Here is a 24,249-nt window from a genome sequence, read left to right as displayed (position 1 = left end):
TGCAGTACTGCCTGTCTGCCTGCTAGTACAAGCACGCTATATCCCTTTGTCCTTTGCAAGGCTGGTATTTCTGTCTCTCATTGGGGGGAGGGGTTGAAGGGCAAACTGTAGCCTGTGTACTTCTATCCTGCCCACACTCCCCAACAGCCCTGCCTGTTTATTAACAGATACAAGCAAAGCTTTTTCCCTGCTTGCCTAGCATGAGTGCAACCCTGTATTACCTCCAGCAACAAGGACCCATGGTTATACAGAATCAAAAAATCCATCCCGCAGCCACTGAGAGACTGAGGAATGATTGGTGGAAAGTGGCAACACTGAACACAAAAACGCCAGTCAGGCATTCTGCTTCCACTGTACTTGTTGCACACAACTGCACATGAGGAGTTATACTTTCCCCACACTGGCCCAGCATCTGCCACAGTCAAATGTCAATACAGTGATTCCACATTTTGTCCCGCTTTGTCACTGCTTGGAAATTCAATTGGCATAGTTGTTGCATAGTCTACAGGAGAATATACGGGGCAGTAACTTCTGTAGGGCTGATGCGAACCCTTATTTATCATAGCAGGTCACTTGTCACACGAGTTTTAAGCAATGGGCTATTCAGAACATGGGTTTTTTTTTTAGATATTTATACTGTCTCTCCTCCTGCCCCCTTGCCACTGCCCCTTAAAATAGAAATCACAGACAAGAAAAATGAAATCAACAAGCCGTGAAAAAACAAAAAAAGGGAGATCAACTTCAGTGAAACAAACACGCCGTGAAGAAACAAAAAAAGGGAGATCAACTTCAGTGAAACAAGCCAAATCTTCCACGGTAATTAAAGAAGGTCCTTGATTTCTAAAGGTTTCCCATAATGCAGATATGTCTTAATATGTGTGTGGGTATAATTTTCTTTTATGTGTGATCTGATGTTCAGACTGAAGTCAAGCCAAAGGACAGTTCAAGTGCTTGATTGGAGGTAAGTTCTTTGTAGTGGTGCTGATATGTTGATTAGAGAGGAAAGCAAGAGAAAATGAAAAGGGACTCCCTATTAGGCTTCCGCAGAGGCAGACAATGACAAACCACCTCAGTTTGTCTCTTGCCTTGAAAACACTATGGGGTTGCCATAAGTTGGCTGTGTCTTGATGGCGCTTTCTACCACATTAGGCTTTTGCATGTGGGCACTCAAGTGAAACGCTATGTTCATGGCAGTAGCAGAGGTTCATCTTCTCCCTGGCACAGAGTTGTTCTCTTAAGCTCCACTATCTTTCTCTTGCTGATATTTTACCATTCTGGTGGTAATATGTAAGCTGGCAAGTACCTGCACTTTTGGCTTGAGATTTTGAGGATGCTGATGCTTGCCTTTTGGCAGATGCCCATTTTAACAAATGGTACTCGTTCAATAGCTGATGCCATTTTTGTATGGAAAAAAAATGCTAATTCAGCAACAGGAAGTCTTCTTGGGCCTAGAAGATGTAGTTAGCAGTGTTAGGAAAGGACAAATGTTGCCATAGAATAACACAAGCTTATCTGCTAGAATGGGGCAATTAAATCATAAGTTACATTCCAGGAAGGGGAGAGACAGCTATATGATAATCTATAAACTAACCAAAGGAAACTGAGCTTCAGTTTCAATTTGGCCAACCTGTCAAGTGTCATGATGGATCATCACTAATCCCCCCCTGGTATTTTAAGCTCATTTATTCGGACTTTTGAAGTGATTAGTCAAGAGCAGACAGAGTGGGGGGTGGACCTTGAGCCAGCACCCCTGAATTCTGATTGGCTTAAAAAAGAAACTCCCTGGCTAAATGTAAAAAATTGTCAGCCTGTGTTGGAACTGTGTTGTCAAGATTGGAGTCCAGAGTTGTGTCAAGACTCTGACAGGCCCTGTCAGGCTATGCCAAAATGCCGGGTCTTGGGCCCATTCCCAGGAGAGGACTGCTGAGACGGTTTGTCAATATAGGATTCTTTAGCAAGGTACCTTTTAATATTTCTTTTCAGGATTCTGATTAAGCCTGTCTGTCTTACAGATTGTCCACAATTATCTGTGCTTTCTAGGATGCATACTTCATTATTAAAAATTTCTTTTATTTATGATTTTGGGTGTGGACACTGCTTAGAAAATCCTACCCATAACTGACTCACCTTTACACACACCCCAATAAACCTTCTGGTGTTCAAGATAGGCAGGATCAAATCATATAAGGGGGGAGGGGGATTATCATGATGAGTAGCAGTTTATCTTCCAGATTAACAACCCCAGGCAAAGGGGAGAAAGGAAGGAAAATATCTTTATACAACCAGACCCCCTTGGTTCTCAAAAGACCTCAGCACAGGGCAGCTGGATCCCTAGAGGGCAGTTGTGACAAGTAGAACTTGTGGTTTTATGTACACTGGATGTGATTCCAAGTTCAAATCTGCCCATGAAAAAAAACCCCACCTCCTCTCTTCCCTTTCCTTCCTGCCTATCCCCACTCCTTTTTTAAAAGTCTCATTTGGTTTTCACATTACTTTTATTAGCAGTAACTGCAGTGGAAAGTGGTATCTGTTCAGTAGCAAAGTAGTCTGGTTACCTTGAAAGACTCATTGTTAGGTGGCAACGAATGTGGTGGCAGTTACCCTAACTTGCTTGGGTAGCAATGTTCGTATTCCTTGTTATGCTCTAGGCCCTGTTATCTTAAGGGCCCGGCCAAGTTTTGTTCTTGTTTTGTTTCCATGTATCTGCAGGTAAAGAAAAAAGGTAGAAAAGTCCTAGCTGCTGTAAATCATGATGCTGCTTTAGCTGATGAGATATCCATTCCATCAGAGACTACAGAACACTTTCAACCTGCAAACACAGAAGGGTATGAGTCGGTAGGTAGGAAAAAGTGCTGCAGTCCTAGTGTCTTGCTGCTATCCCATAAATCTTATTCCCCCATTTTTAGCATTCTTTCCTGCCTCTTGGTTTCTGTATCTGATGCATTTATTTGTCTTAGTCGCATCCAAATGGTCGCGGTCTCCTGCTTGAGCAAAGCTGCAGCACTGAAGCACACCTAACCAGATCTTGCTCAAACTAATTCTTCATCCTGTTGGGAAATCTCTGTGTAGGTCCAGCTGGCGGCCAGCAGCGAAGACACAGACTTTCCTCACCAGCCGTGTGCTGGGAAGGAAACTGGCACTTCAGCCCCATCCAAGGTTGCTGAGGACCCTCGTTCTGTGGCCGTGCTCACGAGAAAGAACCAGATTGAACAAGTAAAAAAATTTCAAATGTGTAAACATTATTGTATTTGTAAACTGCTTTGAACATTGATATGGAAAAATGGAGTATAAATAATGGCTTGTATCCAGCAAGATGAGCTCACAGATCAGATCTCACAGAATCCCCATCACTCTACTTAGCCCCTTGAAATTCTGTTCCCAAGGGTCATTTAGACCCTCAGGATCCACATAAGGAGCAAGGGTGGAGGTTTGCAGTGAGAAAGGGGAATAGTGGGAAATTGCTTCCCTCCCTCCTGAAGGTGGAAGTGCCCTTAAGTCTTTGGAACTATGCAGTTATATTCAAGTCAATTTAAATAAATAAATAAATGTGGAAAGTTAGACCAGGATGATCAGGGGCCTGGAGACCAAGCCCTATGAGGAAAGGCTGAGGGAGTTGGGAATGTTTAGTCTTGAGAAGAGGAGGTTGAGGGGGAACATGATTGTTCTCTTTGAGTATTTGAAGGGCTGTCACTTAGAGGAGGGCAGGGAGCTGTTCCTGTTGGCAGCAGAGGATGGGACCCGCAATAATGGGTTGAAATTACCAGCGGAAAAATACCTCCTGGATATTGGTAAAAAACTTTTTACAGTAAGAGTTGTTCAACAGTGGAATCTGCTTCCTAGGGAGGCGGTGAGCTCCCTCTCATTGGCAGTCTTTAAACAGCGGCTGGATACACATTTGTCGGGGTTGCTCTAGGCTGATCTTGCATTGAGCAGGGCGTTGGACTAGATGGCCTGCATGGCCCCTATGATTCTATAACAATAACAATCTTTTTACCATGGAATATGGATTACTTGGACTGAGAACTCCTACCTGTATAACAGCAAGAGTGAACTTTTCATGTCCTATAATACCTTCAGGAGAGCATCTTCCTGTCTAGTGGATTTGACTCTTGCAAAACATCTGATTGGCTGCACAGCTGTTTGATCTATGTGCATTGTAATATCTGAGCAATTCCTGTTTTTTACCTTCCACTTTTGACTCTGGCCACTAGGTTGTGCCAAGACATTGGCCTTGATTTGGGCCAGGGCTCCAGGCTTGAGCCTGTCTGTTAGAAACAGGCTCAGACTGGAGGTATGCAAAGTATTGGGTGAAGGTATCAGTACAAATGTCAGAAACAGAGGTCTTTGCAATCCTTTACTATATTTGTAGTATGTATTTGGTAACAAGTGGGAGGGGGCATATATGAAAATAGAAGTGGATCACTGGGGAAACAAGTCTTCTAGAGTGTTAGTATGACTAAAGATTAAAAACAAATCTGGTGAAAGGCAGCAAGGAGAAATTCCCAGATGCTTCATGCTCTGGTGCATGTTTTGAAAAACACAAGAATAATGAGCAATTCGTAAAACCAGAGTTATGTTCTCAATCCAGTGTGGGATTCTCTAAGAATATTCCTCTTCAGGGTCTATGAGAAGCTGGAAAAGATCTTTTGTAAGGGAGTGTACATGAGGCCTGATAAAGATGTTGGAGGCAGGGACAGACCTGAATGAATATTTGGAAATAAGGCTATCACTAGTCTATGGATGTGGGTTTTTGAAGATGGAAGTTTCTGCTGTACTCCGTTAATCTGCTTTAACTACCATCTTCTGGTTTCCCGTCCACAATGTATACCACCGAAAAGATCTTCAATTCACCTGCAACCAGGTGCTGAAATGATCCTTTTACCACCCTGATCGTGACTATGACGAAATGGTTGATCTTTTGCCTATGTCCTGCAGTTACAAAAACTTCAAAGATAGTGGATGTCTAATAGAAAACCCAACACTCCTTCAGTCTTAAAAGCTGTTGCTGGAATGGCATTAATCTTCATAACTGGAGTGGTGACATAGGTGTTGCTTACCTGTTTCAAGTGTGATATGCTCTGTGCTTTCTGGGTACTCTTGATTATTGTCATGATCAGTGACTAGCACCATGAAGACTATTTCTATTCACAGCTAGTCCTGTATGGAGGGAGAGCATCGATCTTCAGAGGCAGGTCCTCAAATGTCAGGTTTACACACAGGCTCTCTTTCTTGACACCCACCCCTTTCCTTTAGGACTATTTGCAGGCCGTACTCGATTTTTCTATGGTGGCCACGATGCTGTTGCAGAAGGAGCCTTGCATGGAGGAGGCACTGGAGGCAGCGCTGCGGACCTATATGAGAAGTGTTGGGGATCACTATGAAGGTGAGCTGAAGAACTTCATTGATGACTATGACCTATCTGAGACCTGCTGAAGAACTTCCATTGATGACTATGATTGATCTGAGACCTGCTGAAAAGGCATAATGTGAAGATCTGGTGGCCTGGTTGGGCAAGGCCTTTTGGAGGACAGAATCAAAGGGATGGGAAGTTGCAGGAGGTTTTTATTTTAACTAGGAGTAAAACACTGAGGAAAGCTCCTTTGGGAAACACAGCCATAGAGTGGAGATGAGAAGCGCCAGAGTTCAAGCTGCAGCGGCTACAGGTTGTGGAGGCAGTGGCAGAAAGTCTTGGGACCCCTGTTGCTGTACTGCTGAACAAAAAGATGAGAGGGGGACAGAAGATCCCTCTTCGGTACAGAAGTGTTGACCTAGAGGCTTCTGAAGAGGTTAGTAACTCCTGTGTGGGAGTAATTTGGATTGGGGTAGCAGACTGGTTCTAGCATGCTGCCCTGGTGGGGCCAGTTTTTAGAAGTTTGCCCTATGACCTTGTATCAAGACTCCCAGTAGCATGGCTCATTCTGTGGTTGTTGAGCTATGCATTAATTTCTGGCTCCCTCATGCAGAAAGAAAATTCCTGTCCCTAGTGACATTCTTAACCCGTTTCTTAAAGGTAAATTTGTAATATATATGTTTTTGCAAATAATAAAATTCAGAAACAATGCATTTCTTGAAGCTGCCTTTATTTGTGAGTGGGCCTCCACTCTATTAAGTGCTCTGACAATTATAGATAAAAACTGTGTAATAATATTTTAGCATCCTATTAAGGCTGCCAAGTCAAACACTCAAATAAGGAAATCTGGGCATCATTCATCTATTTATTCTTCTCCCTGCCCATGTTGAATGCATGTAAGCTGGGAAGCTGAGGTGGTAGTAAGCAGGGAAACTTTCAGAGGCCTAAGAGTTTTTACAGAATGTTGAGGAAAAGGGTACAGGTAGGAGGATCATTCTCCGCGCTGAAACGTATACTGTGCATTGATATTCCAAGAGAATTTGTTTCACTCTGGCTGTGTTGTGCTTACATGTCCCATCTGTGTGGATCTGCCATTTCACCTGTTCTCAGTGAGTCACTACGTTTTTTAGCTATGCATTATGCTACAACTGTAGCTTGCTATTTGAGCAACAACAAACTGCTGCCTAGTGCTACATGGACCTTTGGCCTTGTCTCTTAGGACCAGGTAGTTAACTTTAGCACTGTCTAAGGTGGGCAGTGCCCTGACCTGAATGACCCAGGCTATCCAGATCTGATCAGAGCTCAGAAGCTAAGCAAGGCTGGTCCTGGTTAGTACTTGGATGGGAGACCACCAAGGAATGCCAGAGGCGCTATGCAGAGGAAGGCAATGGCAAATCCCTGTTAGTCTCGTGCCTTGAAAACCCTACTGAGCTGCCATAAGTCGGCTGTGACTTGATGGCACTTTACACACACAAGGTGGGCAGTGGGTGGGATCCTTTAATTGACTAGACTGGAGATCATACAGCAGGATAGAGGGCCACCTGTCCAGAGTCTGCTCCTGGTTTCTCAAGTTTGTATCAGGGATCATGGAAGAAGGCGAAATTGACTGCTGTATGGAATCCAGACAGATTTTAAGTCATATTTATGTGACAGGTGGATATATGCAAAAAAAGAGTAAACCAAGGAACTAGAATGTAAGGTTCATGACTGGGAAGTATTGGAATTAATTACACTTGTCTCCACTTTCTCTTGGTGGAATTCAATATAGCACCAGGCTACTTCAAAATACACCCGCAGTTGCCAGCAGGGAGCAGCAGAGAATTTCAAAGTCACAGAGGCAAACTGTCGTAGGTGCAAAACTAAAAAAGCTACTGACTGGACTCAAAGCCTTCCAAGTTGCATATTCCCCCCAGCTTCTGCAGGTATTCACACTTCAACAAAATACTGGGCCTTACTGGGCAAGTGGATAAACCTCTGGCTTTCAAGCAGATGTTCATTCTCCCCCCCTCCCGCATTAGTGAGGGGGTATGTGTCCATGTCTATGAGCTTTTCCCTCCCCAAGCTTGTCCTAACTGTTGTTAAATTACGTCAAAAGGTGCATTGCAGAAAGTAAGCGTTGTGGCATAAACAGCAGCAGACTTTGTGTGAGCATTTTTTTTAAAAAAAATTATCTAGTGGGTGGAGTTGTTTCCAAAACTCTGAAGCGCAGAGCCTGACTGAATTATGGAAATACAGACTCTGCACCCCTGAATGTCCTGCTTCCCAAACACACACACAACCTTTCCTTCCTGAGTTAGCTAGCCTGGACTTGTTAAATCTCTCACTTCGTATTTGTAGGAAGAGGGCTTTTCTTCGCCTTTATTCACACCTTGCTACATAAATGTCTGCTTGTGATGCTACCCGCTTTTCTTCTTTTGCCTGCCTCTTTCCAAGTCTCTGGTAGCTCCCCCCCCCCACAAGGAGCTAGGAGATACTGCAGTGTTTGCTGCTTGCTCGAGCTCTGGCTGCCTGTCCTCCTCTGGCAAGTGTCTGCTGCTCCATGGTGGGGAGAGCGAGTTGCCTGGCCCCGGGCTTTGGGATCGGTGTCCCAAAGAAGAAGCCTTCTGGCTCAGAGTCGGAATCTGAAGAGGATGAGCAAGTAGGGCACCGAGGGTCATCTTGTTCCAGCTCGCCAGTGCCAGCTTCATGCAGTCTCTCTGGAAAGTCCATGATCAGGGCTGCTGATGCATCCGAGGCTGCGGAGAGGCAGCTTCTAGAGTGGTGGTTTCCAACCTGTAGCCAGGATGCTTGTGGGAGGGCCTCTTGGATGGAGCTCTGCTCTGCTTCTAGGGGATGTGGAGAATCAGCTGGTGGTTCAAGGTCATCAAGCTGAGGGGAGACGGATCTGTTCCGGAAAACAACTTCCTCCTCCTGGCTGGTGAACTCTGGAAGGAGGAACGAGGAATTCTCAGATGTATGAAGACTTCCTGTGACTGTGGAGGGAAAGAATGAAAACACCTGTATCTACTGGATAAGCCTGCAATAGTATCAAATGAGTTTGCATATCCCACGGACTCCCACACTATCTCCCAATTCTACATCAAGGCCAGGTTCACAAGTTTTGTTTGTACTATCTGCATGCAGTTATGATGTCATCTCCTTTCCATTAGTTATTTCTCAAGTCTCTTCTGTGGGGTGCTATCCTGACTTCCAGGAGGATTCTTTTTTCATATAAATGCCTCCCTTGTGTGTGGTGTGCAGACTTTACCGCCTCAAAATGAAATGTTCAGATAAAGCACAAGCCTCTCCTTTCATTTGAGCTTGGCCTGCTAACTGCTGCAAACAAACTAATAAAGATTTGATACTTAAGTGTCAGCCGAAGCTTAAATGCTAGATTCTTCTGCCATTAGGGATGTGAGACATGATACTAAGGAGCCCCCTGTTTGCATCGGGAGCTCTCTAGCTCTCAATTTCTGAAGGCCTTACCTTCTTCCACAGTTTGAGCACACGGCTCACTGTTGGTTCTTGCAGCTGCAAAGGAGCAACTCAGGCTGCTGTTTTTGGTTCTAGAGATGGGCGTGGAGTCAGGGGAAGGGGCTGAGAGGAAAGCAGAGTCCGAGGAATCTGAGCCTGTGGATGATAGCGCTGACTCCTTCTCCAAGCTGCAGGCCTCTGAGCAAAACAGGAGGCCGTGGTGAGTTGTGATTAGCTGGCCTAATAATGCTTTCTGGCAAAGGCTGCAGCAGAAACAGGAGCCTTTGGCATGCCAGTGCTGACCTTGGAGGGTGGCCTGTTCACTGTCAACACCTGTCAGTGGGGGGAAAGGCAGACAAGAGTTAACAGAGAACGTTAAATCTACTATCTACTGCTGAAGTGCTCTAACTCACCAATCAGGCGTGCTGCCAGGTATATTGCAGGTTCCCAGTCTGAATGGGGAAAAATGTGGAGGTGGAGAGAGGGAGACCTAGGATTCAAATGTTAAGAGGAGCAACAGCTGTTTAGCCACTTGGATATTAAACCAGGCTTCGATTTCTACATACAGTTCCTTAAACAATTACTTGCCTAGAGCTGACCACACAATACACTGATAACATTATGAAGTCTTAGTGAGAAAGGTAAGTCAGTACTGGTTGGTCCAGGCTAACCTGATTTCCTCAGATCTCAGAAGCTAAGCAGGGTCGGCCCAGGTTAGTATTTGGATGGGAGATCACCAAGGAAAGTCCAGGGTCACTACACAGAGGCAGGCGATAGCAAACCACCTCTGAATGTCTCTTGCCTTGAAAAACCCTACAGGGTCGCTATAATTCGGCTGCGGCTTGACGGCACTTTCCACCACCACCAAGTCAGTACAACCAATAGAGTGAGGAGGCATCTAATAAACAATGTAATAAGACTAGGATTAGAGACATTCATGGAGAATGTCTGACATAGTAGCTCTTGTAGCTACTAGCCAATGGAATCCTAATATTCAAACAAAAGCCTGCCTAATCCTAGTGCTCAGTCTCCAGCTGCAGCTAAACTGATCCCCTTGGAAGATAGACAGCTGCCTGCTTCAGGTAGCTACCCTGTATTTTCATCTCCCAGAGGCATCTGCCCAACTTTTTCGTGGAGAAAGATCTACGTAATCTTATTTTGCAAGGCGATTCTTACATTTTAGCCCTTCAGCCCTGCTGTTATGCGGCATCGAGGATGATAGTGCAAGTTTACAGAATTCCACTATTTTGTGAAATAGCCTAGCAGTAGCTCTTAGACGAAGGGAAGATGGGACTGCAAACACTCGAAAGGGGACCTGGGTGGTGATGACCTGGCACCAGCTGGCTTTTCTGCTGGGTCTGATCCAGTTGCTAAGTTCTTGAGGGAGGAACGCAGGACCAGGGCTCTCACCCATTTATTCAGCTAAGCAAGGCCAGAGTCACACTGTCTTTATGCCACTTATAAGTACAAATCCTGCGGGCACAGCGCATTCAGCATTTTTCTCAAGGCCATGGAAGCACCCAGGACCTACCAATAATCTCTCCACAGGCTTGGCAGACGTCTGCATAAAGACTCTCAAAACAGGCGCAGCAGTAGGGTTGGCCACCCTTCATGACATACCGCCGTGCTCCCAGGGGCAAGTCACACTCCAGGCAGCAGAAGTGCTCTTCATGCCAGCACAGGCCTTCAGCCTCCATGCACTCCAGGGTGAAGATCAGCTGAGGAGACAGAGTGACAGCCTCGTATTGAACACACCAGAACTCAAGATGGAAGCACGCACTGCTGTATTCGGGGGTCCATCTGCCTTCTTGCATACAGGTACCAAATGACCTCACCTTGATTGTGTAAAATATGTATATTTATATTTAGTTTTCATCTGCTATTTATGGGAAGGGTCCAGGAACTGTCCAGAGCACTGAACCCTCATTCTGTGCCATTGTAAGTCTTACTTTGCCCCTGTAAGTCTGAGATGTCATCAACCGGGACCTTTTCAAATGGAAACCAGAATCTCATATTTGTATATTGTGATTGCAGAAACACAGAATACACCGTATTAACCTTAAGTCTTGTGTATAACCACCCACACATTTCATATAGCCGATTAAATAGTTTTTCACCTATAGCAGGTTATCCCACAATGTTAGTCTCCAAAGCGCCACAATGATGTTCATATTAAATGTGGAAGGCTCCTTCAGTCTGAAAGTTCTCCCAAGTATGGAAGAACCAGCATGGTGTCGTAGTTTAGAGCGGTGGACTCGGATCTGGAGAACCGGGTTTGATTCCCCAGTCCTCCTCATGAGCAGCGGAAGCTAATCTGGTGAACTGGGTTTGTTTCCCCTACACATGAAGCCAGCTGGGTGACCTTGGGCTAGTCACACTCTCTCAGCCCCACCTACCTCACAGGGTGTCTGTTGTGGGGAGGGAAAGGGAAGGTGATTGTAAGCCGGTTTGATTCTTCCTTAAGCGGTAGAGAAAGTCGGCATATAAAAACCAACTCTTCTTCAAGGCAGGCAGTATGTGGCCAGAAACCCGGCAGTCCCTGGGAGGATTTCTGGGGCTTTTTTCTTTGCAACTTGCCCTGACCAGAGCCTGGCTAGTGACTTCAGCCTATCACAACTGTAGGGTAGTGCCTTGAAGTTGCCGTAATTAAGTGCAGCAAGTTGTTCCTTTACAAGAGAAGAAATATTGTCCCACACAGAATTTTTTTTGTGCATACCTGATCACATGAAGCGCAGCGTGGACGGAAGAACTCTGCATGATGCCGTCCACAGTAGATCTTGCCATCCCGATGGAAGTAGATGAGATCCACAAGGGGCTGAAGACAGGTGTGACAGACAAAGCAGGCTGGATGCCAGCAGCAGTGCTCTCCCAGTTTGGATGCTAAGACACCCTGTTCACCTGTGTTTATCTTCTTGCCACACTGCAAACCAAGCAGACAGCATCTCTTTAAGGTACTTACTTGCCTGTCCTTCCTAAATGACAACACTGGAACACCTTGTGCCCTGAATGAAACCCCATTCTTCGATCTCTCCTGAGATCAGGCCAGGTAAAATCTCCATGCATAAACCAAAGCGTGGGACAGGGAAGCTGGGGGGTGGGTGATGTTTTTCTCACAGTAAGCACTACAGCCAAATACAAAGCAGCATTTGAAATGGTGGGGACTCAAATGCTTCCTGATTTTTCTTTCTCCCATCCAGAGTTCTTTCTGAGCAGACATTTGCCTCAGTACTGGGTTTTAAAACAACGCTTGGGTTTCTTCCTCCCCCACCCCCGCACCAATTCCATTCCTTTTGAAGAGCTCCATTTGTGGTTTTTAACACAGCACTTGGGTTTCCACTGGGGGGAGAGGGGAACTGGGCATTTTTTTCCCTCACAGCAAGCACTACAGCCAATTACAAAGCATTTTCAAGGGGCAGGGACTCTTGCTTCCGTATTTGAGCTGGTGGATTTGCTGGTGCATGGTGATTCTTGAATTCACAACAGAAAAGTGTTGGTCGAACCCCAAATAGAATTCCCATGCATAAGCACCTGCTTTTAAAATGTTTGCAGTTTCTGTCACTGCATCTACAGAATAATTGGAGTTTTGGGAACCACATGTAAAATGGTAACATACAAATTTTTTTTTTGTTTGTTTTTAAAACCATTACTACATAACTTCAGTCCCCATGCTGAAATAAAGAAAGCAAAGCTAGAGCTCAACACCAGGCTTCGCAGTGGTTTAGTAATGAGGATCACAGTGCCCATTAACAAATAGCAACTGGCTTACCTTTTTGCAGAAACAGCCATGGGTTGGAGAGGATACCAGGCACGTAACACCCTGGCCCAGTGATTCCTGCCGCCGCCGTGCAGAAAATGTTCGCAGTTGCTCCCTCTCCTCTTCCCCAATGGATGGGCAATATTTCTCCTTTAGTAAAAGCAGAAAGTAGCATTGTAGTATTGGGTTTATTAGTGCAGTTTTGCATAAAAAGCATGAAGGAGTTGCTCCAAAACCCCATTCACAGAGGCTCTATATTTGATGGATATAGATAAGCCACCTTAGCCACAAGTCTGCATTGTCAGGCAGACTGTGCTTAGAATGGGAATTTGTTATCTAGGAAGATCAGCCAGAAACCCTTGGAGTCTCCAAACTCCTGAATGCAAACTGTTGGGAGCAACCAACAGAGACAAATTACTGGACTGTAAGGTTTCCTGGTCTCTTTCTCTAAGCGATCCTATTTTACTGCTTACCCTTGGAGGCATCACTGAACTGAACTAATGTTGCACTCTTATATTCATTCAGGAAAAACATACATCTGACATTTTGAGGGAAAGCCATGAAGCTGCGTAGGTTGACTTTGGCTAGACCTGGGAAGAGGCTCAGTGCAAATAAAAGGGCATCCCAGGCCAAGCCATTACAGAGGGACTGACAGGGTTGAGAGGTTTATTACTGAAGTAGGGAGGTGTGCCCAAATTCTACTCAGGTTAGAAAAACAAAGCTTAACGACTTTTCATCCAAGGATTTTTGATACAATCTAGTGATGAGGTAAAATCTTACATCGCAGTCTTGTGGAGGCAGTTGCTGAAGGAGAGCTTTGATGTGGAGCCAATTCGGAGTGGTAGCAGGGACTGCATTGAATGATTGAGAACCAAAGTGTATTGCCACCTATGAAAACACACAAGACCGAGAAGTTAAGGTGGGGAGGTGTGATTTCTGTAGGGGACAGGTGGCTGCCTGCGCTGCCACCCACATGGCAGACATACCAGAGGGGAAGAGATTTGTCTTATGGGAAAGGATGATGCCCAGGTTTCCTGAGGGCCTAATGAAAAGGTACCGGCAAAAAAGATCTCGTTTAGCATTTATCTACCCTTGTATCCATGCCTCAGTTACTGTAAAGCTAGCTCTTCTCTGTTGTATGTATATCCAGCCAAGCCATGATGTATTTGGTCAGATTTACCCTATGGATTCTGTCTGTCCCATCTTCAGTCCTTTTCTAAATCTTGCCTGGAATCAATACTTGCATAATGTATAGAGTTGCCAACTGCCAGGTAGTAGCTAGAGAACTCCCACTATTACAACTGATCTCCAGCCAACAGGGATCAGTTCACCTGGAGAAAATGGCCACTTTGGCAATTGGTCTCTGTGGCATTGAAGTCCCTTCCCTCCCTAAACCCCGCCCTCCTCAGGCTCTGTCCCAAAAATCTCCAGGTATTTTCCAACCCGGATCTGGCAACCCTAACAACACAAGAGGAAAGATGACTATCATAGCAGTACCCAAACAGGCAGCCATGAAGAAGATCTGGCTGCTTGACTTCTAGATGAAAAAGGTAGCAGAAGCATCAATGGCATCCTTACAGTTGGCTGCAGTTCCATGGGGACATGAGGACAAAGGCTGACAACTTCACCTGAAAAGGCTGCCGTGGTCCTTCCAGCAGAAGCTCTTTTATGACACAGAAAGTCTACATAAAATTATATGGGGAGGGAAGGCATAGAACTACCTCTGCTGGGGGGATTTCTGTAGCAAGTCCTATGTAATCTTCCAGGGCGCAGCCAGAATCACTGTCTGAAGATGATGCAGGTAAAAGGGCAGCTGGAGTAGAAATGCATGGAGCCTTCTCTCTCTGGGACCATGTAGGGCTTGGGAGGGACATCCGCAGCAAGGTGGTGCTGGAAAAGAGAGTCTGTGTGAGGATATCCCTTTGTGTGGAATGAGACTGATGCCTGGTTCACGCATATTGGATACTTGAGGTAGTAGAATGGAGAGTGCGGGGGGGGGGGAGCAGTTCTCATTTGTGTGCATTTTAAATTTGCATGAAGCTTATGTGAAGGAACATTCAAAGCTATAATTCCCTACTGCAGTGGGGCAGTACATCCTACCTCATTTTCTGGCATGCATGAACCAGGTCTAATTAACATTAACTCTTCACCCTCTCTTCACCCTAAGCCCACACAGTAGGGTTGCCAACCTCCAGGTAGTAGCTGGAGATCTCCGGCTATTACAACTGATCTCCAGCTGATAGAGATCAGTTCACCTGGAGAAAATAAACTCTTTGGCAATTGGACTCTAAAAATCTCCAGGTATTTCCCAACCTGGAGCTGACAAGCCTACCACACAGATACTCAGCATATGCCCTTGGAAAAGTTCCCCGTTCTTTTGTGTGCCTCATGGAGACAACAGGAAGCAGCACTGAGCAATGTATGAGCGTTTAACAGTACAGCAGGATCTTGTTTCCCAGTAGGAGCTTGGGGGGCAGGGCGGAGAATGGGATGTATGAATGTAACAGACAACATATTGCTCTAGAGGAAAACTAACTGATGCATGGCAACCACTTCCAAAATGATGCAATTTTTCATTTGCTACAGCTTTTTTTTCTTATCTATTTTATTAGCGTTTCTGTCAACATGCAAATATGGTCATATTCTGTAGGCACAACATATACTGGCAGCTGTTTGGAAGGCTAAGTGCAACTATTCTGTTCCAACTTGCAAGGGGTGTAGATTTCGGTTGCTACTTCATGCTGTTCTCGTATGTAGATTATGCAACTCAAGGCACTCTTGCTTTAAATTGCTACTTTATTCCTGTTGCAAAACTGGGTTTCCCCCCACACACACTTGTTGGACCAAGGGAGAGAGTAACTTGGGTGAAAAGACAGATGGAGTAATAGATTTTAGAGCAGAAGCAGCAAGTAGATGGCTGAACTGGCATTTAAGCCTCGATCTTTCACACCAAACTGTGCTGGCTCTCATAAAAACTTATTAAGGACCCAAATGTAGGCTGGTAGCAGTCTAGCTTCATACATGAAAGCATAGAATTATCATAAATAAATAAGATCATAGCCTGAGAAAACTGCGTTCTGCATTTTTAAATCTTGTTAACATCCAGTCTGTTGAAGACCTCTGGTGAGCATGAAAACTTGCACAATGTTTTGTGTGCATTTGCTTGGTCCTAAGAAAATTTGCAAGATCTGAGCAAGGCTGTCAAAGATAGGACATTTTGGAGGACTTTCATTCATAGGGTCGCCATGAGTCGGAAGCGACTTGACGGCACTTAACACACACACAAGAAAAGGTACAATATTACATGGATTTTGTTCTTTGAGAATTTTGCATGGACAAATGTGACTGTACAGCTTTTTTGTAAGTAGGCAGCCAGATGTGGGGTTAGGGAAAGTAAGAATTGCCTCCAGCTGCCCAGAGAAGCTTTTGGGAACTGGAACATAATTGGTTGTTGCTTTCTCTTAATTGGTTACAAATGACCAACTGATATGTGTACAGGCACAGCTGATATTGAGTGTGTCAGCTGATATTAAGAGTGTGCCATTTATGTGGCCTTTGTTTGCAAAGTGCATTAGTACAGTAGGAAGAGACCAGTTATACCCTGTACCCAACAAGAGTTCTAAATCACAGAACACACAACAACATGTACAAAAAAGGAGACCAAACATGTAGGAAAAACTGAGCTGCCGAACTACCTGGAGAGAACAGGAACATTCCGGCTTTACTGGCTTAGCCAAGGACTCTGGTAGGCCACATTCTGCTATAAGACTCAGGCTTTGGAACTGATAGTCATAGGCATCCAACTGGTGGCACACTTGCCCACCTGGTGGCACAGGATAGTCTGTTGCACCAGCTGGGCATAGCCGTCCAGCCGCACGCCGGAGTTGCTCCTGCTCTGCATAGTGGGGGTCGGATTTTACAGCCGGCTCCTGCTACCTCCACCTGCAGGGCTGAAATGAGGACACACTGGCTAAGAACTCGCCCCCACGCATTCTGGCCCGGTCCCCTTTAACCCCTCCATTGTCGCCACTTCCGCCCCAGCCCTCTTGTAGAACAGAGGGAATATATTTCTCCACGGCCTGGGTGGTAAAGGGTTAACACAGTTTCTTGGGCAATCCTAGCAGCTCCATAGCTAATGACTCTTCTGCAAGGGGGAAAAAAGGTTCCTCGGGTCTTGGTCAGTATCCCCTCTCCCTTCTGGTTCTTTCCCCTCTAAGTCCTGCAAAAGACGCATAGGGCAGGAAAGTGCCAGATTGGGGAGTTACTGGACCAGGCTCCTTCACCTACAAGCCCCGAGCAGTTTGTTGCTCACTCCGTCTTGTGTTTGCTGCCCTGCCTGAATCTCTCGGGCCCAGCTGGGGACGGCAGAGATCAAAAGTGAGTCGCTCTACATGGCAGACACTTGAAGCCATCTTCGGTCGTGCCTCTTGGCTAAATGTTTGACCAAATATAGCAGGCTATTTTTTAAGTTGATAATTTTGTATGGTCTGCAAATGATGTTATAAATATCCAAATGGCCCTTGACAGAAAAAAGGTTCCCCACCCTGATCTAGCCCATTGGATCTTCTGGAAATATCTTTCTTCCACTGCTGCTTGGAACCTTACAGATATAAAGCGCACTGTAACACTCTGTTAACAGCTAATCTTTGTTCTTCCTTTGACTCACACCAGCAAATCTTTGTTCTTCCTTTGACTCACACCAGCATTTTTATCTTGTGGGATAAAAACTATGTTAAGCTGCATGAGCATCAACAGTCTATGCCAAAGTTCAGCAGTAGGACTCATTTTTAGTGCCAGCACTCAGGTCTGAACACATGAACTGTAGGTGTATGTTTGAGTTTCCAACTGCATAAAAACAGAAGGTAAAAGGTAACCAGTATGGTCCATTATGGAGAGAGAAACCCAAAAGCAATAGTAGCACAATTCCTTGATTACAGCCAATTAATTGGCACAAACTTTAGATCGTCTTTGGAATTTACCAGAAGGCTACTACCCCCCCCCCAAAAAAAAAGGATGGAGGGGGCACAGAGAAGAGGAGCAGGGCGGAAATATTGTAGGGCATGATGAAAAACCTGAAGCCTTCAGTTTGTAATACTTTAGAGGGAAAAGAGTTGTTACACATAATGCTGGGTTAGGTGTTGCTTGATAAAAAGAACTTTAGTTGCATCAAAGGCTACTGGGACAAAGGTGCAATAGTTGTACAATAAATGGCCTGGCTGTGGATAACTGCTCCAATAACTAGCTGGTAAAGATAAAGTTAGTCTCCTGTGCAAGTACCGGGTGATTACTGACCCATGGGGTGATGTCACATCACGACATTTACTAGGCAATGTTTATGGAGTGGTTTACCATTGCCTTCCCCAGTCATCTACACCTTACCCCCAGCAAGCTGGGTACTCCCATCTCAGAAGAGTGGAAGATTGAGTCAACCTTGAGCCGGCTACCTGAAACCGACTTACCTCAGGATTGAACTAGCTGCTACCAGCTCCCAAATATCTAGGGTGCAAGGGAAAGGGCTTTTGGGTCAGCGGATACAGCTTTCAGGCAGGCTTGAGCCCTAGCACCTCCCATTTTAACAAGGACTAATCAACAGCTTGAAGAGAAGATTGCCAGCTAGACAGAGAGTGTCCTAACCCTTCAATGGAGGTTTAATGAGTGGAAATGGGCAGTTGAAGGTTTTCATAACAACAAGATAAAACAAAATCAGCTGACAGATCAAACTGATATTAAAGGGACAGCTAGAGGGACCCATTTAAAAGCTGGCAACGGTACTCAAAGAACACCTCTATGGTTAACTATAGATGTAAACATCTTAAGACTGGTTAGTTCAAAAATGTCCTATCCTCCAAACCAAGCCCATTTTTCTTAACAAGTAGTTATGCAGGTTTTCAACATGGTTAGTTTTGAGTGAAGAACCAGGGTGGTGGAAGCCTACTGGCTCGTACCCATACACCACATCACATTTCTCCCAACTCAATCTCTGGAGCAATTTACAGCTGTTTTAAAAAAAATGTTTGTGAGGGAAGAGGCATAAAGTGAGAAAGATGAACATATGTAAAAACAACCATCAGTGGCTTTGAAACATTTACGTGGTTCGGATTAACTCAGAGATCAGTTCACCTGGAGAAAATGGCCGCTTTGGCAATTGGACTCTATGGCACTGAAGTCCCTCCCCAAACCCCGCCCTCCTCAGGCTCCGCCTCAAAAACCTCCTGCTGGTGGCGAAGAGGGACCTGGCAACCCTAGCCATGTAGGTGCGTGTCAAACCTATCAGCACAGTGACTGTGGTTATTTAAACTTAAGTGGGCAAAATCAATCCAATTTGAAATAAATATCCATAGAAGCTGGGTGAACCAGTCCTCGGCCATCTCATTTTCCAAAGCCACCCATTTTTCCTGGTGGAGTCAAGCCTGCACAGGCCAATGCTACCGCTGTTCAGCAGTGTATTGTGTGCTCTAATCTATTCTTCATTGAGGTGACAAGTAATACTTTATTTCTCTCTTCACACCCTCACAAGCCTCCAGTATTAATCATTCCTTGAAGCACAGCCGTACATTACAGAATATTTGGGCTGTGTGTGTGTGTGGGGGGCTGTCTCCCAGATCTCTCTTTCCACCACTTGCTACCTCACTTCCTTCCTCCCTCCTGCCTGTTTCCAAAACAAAAGCAACGGCAGTTTGGCGGTTCGGTTGAACTCTTGTGGCTCCTTGGATGCCTTCCAGTTAGATTTCCTGTTCCAGGAACAAATGGAGTACAGGCAGACAGGCAGAGGACTCTGGATGGGCAGGAGGAAGGAGCAGACATGATAAGAGTGGCGGTGATGAATGATCAGCAGTTACACCTTAGAAGCAGCATCAGGAACTGATACGATCATATACAACACAGACCCTGTTTCAGCATGCAAGATTGTAAAAGGCTCTTCTGTCTAGTTGGCATAAATTCCCAATACAGTCAGGGAGAGAGGGAGCGTTTTGCCTGCTTTGGGGGATTTTACGAAACCACATTCAGAAGGCCCTGAAGGTCAACATGGCTAAACTGTGCAGGGTGGGAGAGCCAGAAGGTGGTCCCTTCCAACTCTTGGGGGTGTTTTTGTGTGTGTGGGTAAATTTTAAGACTTGCTCTCTTGGCCTTTTTGTAAGGCTCTGCCACAAATTAAAGAGCTCTGCACAAATTCGGTTTTGTTGTTCTTGAATAACTGGGGTGTTAATGTGTCCCCCATTTCAGCCCCATACACAGAAGAATTCTGGACAATATTGGTGCTCTGCTGCCCAGTTGTAACTAAAAATAATTTGGTGTTGAGAGAATATAAGGCACAAGCTGGAAACCTTCACCTCTACAACAGACTGAAATTCCTTAGTTTAATAAATGAGCAGCTGCTTTGCCAGGCTTCAGCCACATGCCTAACTTTGACCATGAGCTGTCTCTCGCAATATAATTAGCACAGTACATTCACATTACTCCGCTATGCACCTGGATCAATAATTAACTCAGCAAATTAGCTGGCAAACAGAAGAAAAAAAAGTTCTGATTTTGCTTGTTCCCAATGCCTACTTCCCAGAATGCAGCTGCAGGACAGATAACCTAGCTCAGAAGCAAATGGAGCGTGGGGATTGTTAAGCCTTTAACAGGACTTCCAAGAAGAACTAGCCACCTTGAGGATTATGTAGCTATATATATAACAGAAGGAGGAAAATAAAGACCTCCGCCTTAGAGGTATATACATTTAGGCTAAATTAAGCCTAGTTTGATTGGTAGTACCTCAGGGTCTGATACAGGTGAGAGAAACCCTGAACCTTTAAGAACTCTGTTCCACATGCAGCTAGGATTCAAAAGGTATAATTTGGTTCACTAAATTGTTGAGTGATTCTTGGAAAACAGCATAAATGGTCCTCAGTAGGGTTGTCTCTGCAAGCAAGCTTTTGTGGGAATGATGCCTCTTGACCGGTAGTTTTTCAGGTACAAACTAAAAGCTGAAGAATGAAGACAGATCTATGTTAAAGCTGTTACACAGCGGTCCCTGGAGACAGCCTTCGGGGTGGGGGTAGCTTCTTGCCAAAACAACTGTAATGTATACAGTGGGTTGTCAGGTGGATTACTGTCAAGGAGTCACCCATACAATTGGGAAGATCCTTGTGGTGATCCATACCAGTTTATGTGGCAATCATAACAAAGACTATATCTGAGATTCTCATTGTGGTTCTTGCTTGTAAATGTTATTACAAGTTTAGATGCCAAAATGCAAACGAAAAGAACTAAGTTGCAAAAGCATGTCACCTTTTTTCTCACGATATTAAAATTGCTGGAATGAATTGGATAGGTCAGATCTTTGACATTCACAGAGTGCCCTTACCTGGCAAGTCCTGGTCAAGTGGAACCTCAATTGTATACACTCCTGTGTCACCCATCCTTAGATCCTGCCCATCACACTGGGATTCTGCTGGCACAGTGATTTCCTCATGTAACCTCTCACTCAATAATTACATCTGTACAAGTACATAACTCCAGCTACCTAAAGCAGGAGACAGCCCAGGTGCTAACTGAATCATGGAAAACCCAGACCTACCTTCTTCACGACACAATTAGCAATGACATTAGCATGATCTCTGCATTGGCTTCGATGGCCACCAGCACAGTCAAGCTATACAGTTTCAGAAGCCCTCCTACCAGTTTCCTAATGGAGTGAAAGCAGCAGTTCCCAGGTGAGACAAATGTCACTATGCTATAGTAATAAGTCTGTGAAATAATTTAGAGGTCTAGTCCTGTGAGCTTTAAATAAATCCTTAAAGGAGACTGCCTCCTGCATCTCTGCATGCTGACTTTTCCTTTGTCCAATCAGCCTCTGCTAAGGACAGATAGCTCTAGCGTGTCTCTGCATCCAGTGCGTTTGGATCATTCAATCACTTCCCATGTAGAAATGCTGTCCAGTGACCAGCCTCTGCCAAAGTTGCCTGTTGTGTCTCTGTCTGTCACTGCTCTTCCAATCAGGAGGCACGACCAGAAAAGAAATTTGTGTAGAAACACAGGGGTTTTCTGAAAATGGATAATCCTTACTCCTACACACTGAAAACCTTTGAGGTGTAAGAGTAAAGGATTCTTTCTGACTTTAATTAGGAAAAAAGCATACCATCTATTAACACTTTGGGAAACGCAAGATTTAAAACACAAAGATGAATTACTGGCTGGTATAATCCAGGCGCTGAGGTTGTATGAGGATTAATCCTTTCATGTGTTTCTAACACAATGGTTTTTACATGACTAATCAATCAGGCTGTAATCACCTCTGGTAATTAGTAAATGCCATGCCTATGTAGCCTGCCTGCCAGTTTAAGGAGTATAAATTCTTCCTCCCTCTTCATGTCTGATCCTTAGGTGAATTTATTTCTGTTTTTAGTTTCTATCTTAACTTGTATTCTTATTGGGAGAGACAGGCAACGATTTAAAAATTAAATAACGAAATATCATTACAATAATTAGTATAGATTTTCCATCATCATACCCTCCAACTCAATCCCCAGCATTTTCACCTCTGGCTACATTTAGGCAGCCCTAAGCAGGGTCAGCCCTGGTTAGTATTTGGATGGGAGACCACCAAGGAATAGTAGGGTTGCTAAGCAGAGGCAGGCAATGGCAAACCACCTCTGAACATCTCTTGCCCTGAAAACCCTGCAGGGATGCCATAAGTCAGCTGTGACTTGGCAAAAAATAATAATCAATTACTTTGACATTCACTATGGGTACTAAGGGGCCCCGTGGTGCAGAGTGGTAAGCTGCAGTACTGCAGTCAAAGCTCTGCTCACGACCTGAGTTCGATCCCGATGGAAGTTGGTTTCAGGTAGATGGCTCAAGGTCGACTCAGCCTTCCATCCTTCCGAGGTCGGTAAAATGAGTACCCAGCTTGCTGGGGGTAAAGGGAAGATGACTGGGGAAGGCACTGGCAAACCACATCGTAAACAAAGTCTGCCTAGTAAACTTCGGGATGTGATGACACCCCATGGGTCAGGAATGACCTGGTGCTTGCACAAGGGACCTTTACCTTTTATGGGATTTTCAGGGTTGCTCAGTTTTTCTCAGGGCAAATGACTCTGGAGACAAAGGAATTGGTAAAATCTATTTAGGGTGGGATAATAGGGTTGCTGCTGAAAGCAGAGAGTTCTGTCCCAAGATAGAATTGGGCCAGACTAGAGAATTAAGATAGTAGCCCTAATAGCTCAGACTAGGCTCATCAGAGCTTGGAAGTGAAACAAGGTTGGTACTTGGATAGGAAAGGAAAGCAAGGGCAAACCACTTCTGCTCATCTCTTGCCTTAAAAACCCTGAGGTGTGTTATGTACGTCGGGAGAGTATTGTGCCTTGTGGTTGGGGTTGTTTGCACCTCCTTCAGCCCCTATAGTTTTGGAAAGTGGATGAAGTGGGAGTGTATCCTGTTCTTTTGAATTGTGTTCTGAGACAATAAACTAATTATGCTTAAGGCTTGTTGAGCTTCATTTTACCACTACCAGACATAGCAAGGTGGAACTTCATGGGTTCCCATTAGTCGGTTACAACTTGACAACACACACAAAGAACTAAAAACACAAGGAGCAAAATATAATCCTGTTTCTGGCTAGATGCCCCTGAACAGCTCACAAGTAGGGGACAAAGAAAACAGCCTTCTGCTGTTGAATGTTACCAACATCTGGAATCCAGGGGCCTACTGACCTGGGATATGGAGATTCCATTTAGGTATTATTGGTTCTCATTATAAGACCTGTTCCTTCATTAACTGGTCCAGTACCCCTTTAAAGCTATCTAAGCTAGTGGCAATGAATTTCTTGTAGCAATGAATTTCAAATGGAAACTATGTGCTGTGTGGACTGGTAATTCCTTGTGCTGAATTTACCACTTATTAATTACATATGAAGATAAAATTTGCCTCTGTTCCCCTCTCCATAAGTTTTATAAAATTTTATTGTGCCCATATTTAGTCTTTTTTTTTTAAGCTAAGAAGCTTTGCAAAAAATGTACTCCAGACTTTCAATCAGAAGCAAAATAAACTAGGCAAATGTGCATATATCTGCCTAGTTGCAGAGTTTTTTTATATTTGTGCAAAAGCTTGGCTTGTTTTCTGCTACAGAGAAGACCTATTAGTACTGAAAAACACAGTGGCCAGGTCTTGTTTATAGACTCAGAAGGTATTTCTAGTTCCAAATACAGAGCAGTTCTGCTTATCTCACAAACTTGACAATCAATGTGGCAGATGGTAGATATAAGCACCTGCTGTGAAAAACCGCTCTGCAGCCTGCCAGAGTAAGGTAGCCGGGACATCCTGATCCACTCATCTATGGCCTCTAGAAACCCTAGTTCTGAAAACAGCCTCTTTTCTTGTACAACCTACCACATACCCACTACAAAGCACATGTATATCTGTAGACTTAAGCATGTCATTTGGTGAATTACATCGGCCTCTTTTTTGCATGAAATTAAATGATCATGATTCCATATGCAGCAAAAATGGCAGTGGTAATCGCTTGATTTAGGTGATCTGTATCTAGGGAGAACCTGCATTCAATAGATCAAGAGAGCAAGCAGAAAGGAAGAGGGAAAATTGAGAAAAGTATCCATGGTCAGAGTGCAGTGTTGGCATTCTGCCACACCTACAGTCCCTGCCAACAAATGTCCAGAATGCACTGCCATTACAAACAGTGCCCAGCCCC

General features: G+C 44.7%; 1 protein-coding gene across 1 annotated transcript in view; it reads right to left on the bottom strand.

Annotated features, from left to right (window-relative positions):
- The window catches only part of PRICKLE4 (prickle planar cell polarity protein 4), a 76,116-nt gene extending 61,681 nt beyond the window's left edge, over window positions 1-14,435 (bottom strand). Inside the window, exons 1-6 of the mRNA XM_056843972.1 lie at window positions 14,279-14,435; window positions 13,338-13,445; window positions 12,570-12,707; window positions 11,520-11,723; window positions 10,335-10,521; window positions 8,816-9,136 (exon numbers count right to left, since the gene is read on the bottom strand). Of these exons, the coding sequence (XP_056699950.1) occupies window positions 8,816-9,136; window positions 10,335-10,521; window positions 11,520-11,723; window positions 12,570-12,707; window positions 13,338-13,445; window positions 14,279-14,431 (1,111 nt within the window). The 5' untranslated portion in view covers window positions 14,432-14,435. The remainder of the gene's footprint in view (window positions 1-8,815; window positions 9,137-10,334; window positions 10,522-11,519; window positions 11,724-12,569; window positions 12,708-13,337; window positions 13,446-14,278) is intronic.
- Window positions 14,436-24,249: the final 9,814 nt, after the last annotated feature.

The sequence above is a fragment of the Euleptes europaea genome, chromosome 2 (assembly GCF_029931775.1).
Source record: "Euleptes europaea isolate rEulEur1 chromosome 2, rEulEur1.hap1, whole genome shotgun sequence".
NCBI lineage: Eukaryota > Metazoa > Chordata > Lepidosauria > Squamata > Sphaerodactylidae > Euleptes > Euleptes europaea.
The sequence above is the reverse complement of the archived record's forward strand: the minus strand, read 5'-3'. Positions and strand labels throughout refer to the sequence as shown.